The following is a 2,198-nucleotide window of genomic DNA, read 5'->3' as shown; positions in this document are numbered from 1 at the left end:
AATCAGAGGCTCTAACAGGCTATCAGGCCCATGTGCTTTGCTTCTAAAATCTGTTGTTGATGGGCGGCACCTGTAGCTCAAAGAAGTAGGGCGCTAAACCCTCTAGCCGGAAGGCGTTGGTTCAAACCCAGCCCCAGCCAAAAAAAAAAAACAAAAAAAAAATCTGTTGTTGAGTTAGATAAATTAGTTGTTTTCTTTGAGCATCTTTAAGTCTTCATTAACCTCTGTTAAATCTCTTTATCTTTCTAGAAAAATTGTAAACATTATTCTAGCAGGTATTATTAGTACTGAGAATGAGCCTCAAACTGTCTATTACTCATTTCACTTAAAAACATCTTGAACATCTTTTCTGTACATAGTTTCACACGAAACTATTATTTAACTTAAGGTAGGAGATTAATTTTAAATTCTTTGTAATACTTACTATAATTGCACTTGAAAGAATATGTCCATTGTCTGTGTACCCAGTCGTCTGCATGTTCTCCGAGGGGCTAGGACCAGGTTGGTGTTGGTCGTGTTCACTGTGATAGTGAAAATGCCTCCAGTGCCGGCCACAGTAGGAGCTCCACCAGTGTTTTGTGAATGAATAATCATTTCTTTCCACAGGTTGGCTACACAGTGCGCTTTGATGATGTCACCTCAGAAGACACCAAGATCAAGTTTCTTACAGATGGCATGCTTCTGCGTGAAGCAATTTCGGACTCCATGCTTCGGAAGTATAGCTGTGTCATTTTGGATGAAGCCCACGAACGGACTATTCACACAGATGTGCTCTTTGGAGTGGTGAAAACTGCACAGAAGAAGCGAAAGGAACTGGGGAAACTGCCCCTCAAAGTATGTGGCCCACTGAAGGAAATAGGGCTGTGTTTCTTCTCCCCTTTCTAACTAGGATGAGGTGCCAGGGGCCTCAGTCACTGGCTTTTGAGGCTTGGGAAGGACACAGAAAGGCTGTGCCAATTCTTGTTTCCCATCTTCCTCTTTGCTCTCTTTCATAGGTGATTGTGATGTCAGCTACCATGGATGTGGACCTATTCTCTCAGTATTTCAATGGCGCCCCTGTCCTCTACCTGGAGGGACGGCAGCATCCGATCCAGGTTTTTTATACCAAACAGCCTCAGCATGATTACCTGCATGCAGCACTGGTTTCAGTCTTCCAGATCCACCAGGTATGGAGTGGGGTACAAATTCAAAAAGCTCTTTTACCTCGCAATTAGAAGTGAGAGCATTCAGCCTTGAAAAGTAAAGCTACTAAATAAAATAGCTTTGTGAGATGTGTCAGCAAGATGAATAAGGATTTCATTTGTTGGGTCCAGCTTTTTATCTTTTATTTATTTCTTTTCTGTGAAAAGAAAAAGAATTCATTTCTGAACAGCATGTGTCCTCTGGTGAGCCAGAAAACTTACATATATTAGAACAGTGGCTTACCAACTTTTTAAGTCATAATTTCCAGACAGAAGCATGTATTATGTTACAACCAGTACATGATATATTTAACTGAAATAAGTCTCTGAAACTCTACCTCTTTTTTACTACATGTAATGTACTGATATTTTCTATCTTATTAAAAAAACAGTTGATATTGACCCAATAAGGGGTTGCATCTTAGCAGTTTTTCTTTTTTCTAAACTATATCAGGGAAATATTTCAAAATCACTTCTCATTTTATTAAATATTTACTTAAAAAATTTGGGTGACTGAATCACTCCATTTTTGTTTAGTTTGTATAAAACATGACTTGTTTTATCTTCCAGTTAATGTTTTGAGAAAATCTAGAGACAAACTTTTATTCATTTATTTATTTATTTTTGAGACAGAGCCTCAAGCTGTCCCCTTGGGTAGGGTGCTATGGCATCACAGCTCACAGCAACCTCCAACTCCTGGGCTCAAGTGAGTCTCCTGCCTCAGCCTCCCAAGTAGCTGGGACCATAGGCACCCACCGCAATGCCCAGCTATATTTTGGTTGCAGCCATTGTTGTTTGGCGGGCCCAGGCTGGATTCGAACCCACCACCTTAGGTGTTATATGGCTGGTGCCTTAGCCATTTGAGCCACAGGCACTGAGCCTAGAGACAAACTTTTAAAATTAAATTTTAAAAAACATAAAAAAGGCTTGGTACCAGCAACATACACCTGAGCTGGCAGGTTTGAATCCAACCTGGGCCCACCAAACAACAATGACAGCTGCAACAACAAAAAAAAA

The 2,198-nt window shown here is 40.4% G+C and overlaps 1 protein-coding gene across 1 annotated transcript in view; it reads left to right on the top strand.

The window, feature by feature from the left end:
• Nucleotides 1–2,198, top strand: part of DHX33 (DEAH-box helicase 33) — a 27,874-nt gene that overhangs the window by 5,194 nt on the left and 20,482 nt on the right. Inside the window, exons 3-4 of the mRNA XM_003791232.3 lie at nt 607–834; nt 996–1,166. Coding sequence (XP_003791280.2) covers nt 607–834; nt 996–1,166 — 399 coding nt within the window. The remainder of the gene's footprint in view (nt 1–606; nt 835–995; nt 1,167–2,198) is intronic.

This window comes from Otolemur garnettii, unplaced genomic scaffold (genome assembly GCF_000181295.1).
Source record: "Otolemur garnettii isolate 467f Iridium unplaced genomic scaffold, OtoGar3 scaffold00046, whole genome shotgun sequence".
NCBI lineage: Eukaryota > Metazoa > Chordata > Mammalia > Primates > Galagidae > Otolemur > Otolemur garnettii.
Note: the sequence above shows the minus strand (reverse complement) of the source record. Positions and strands in the feature narration are given on the sequence as shown.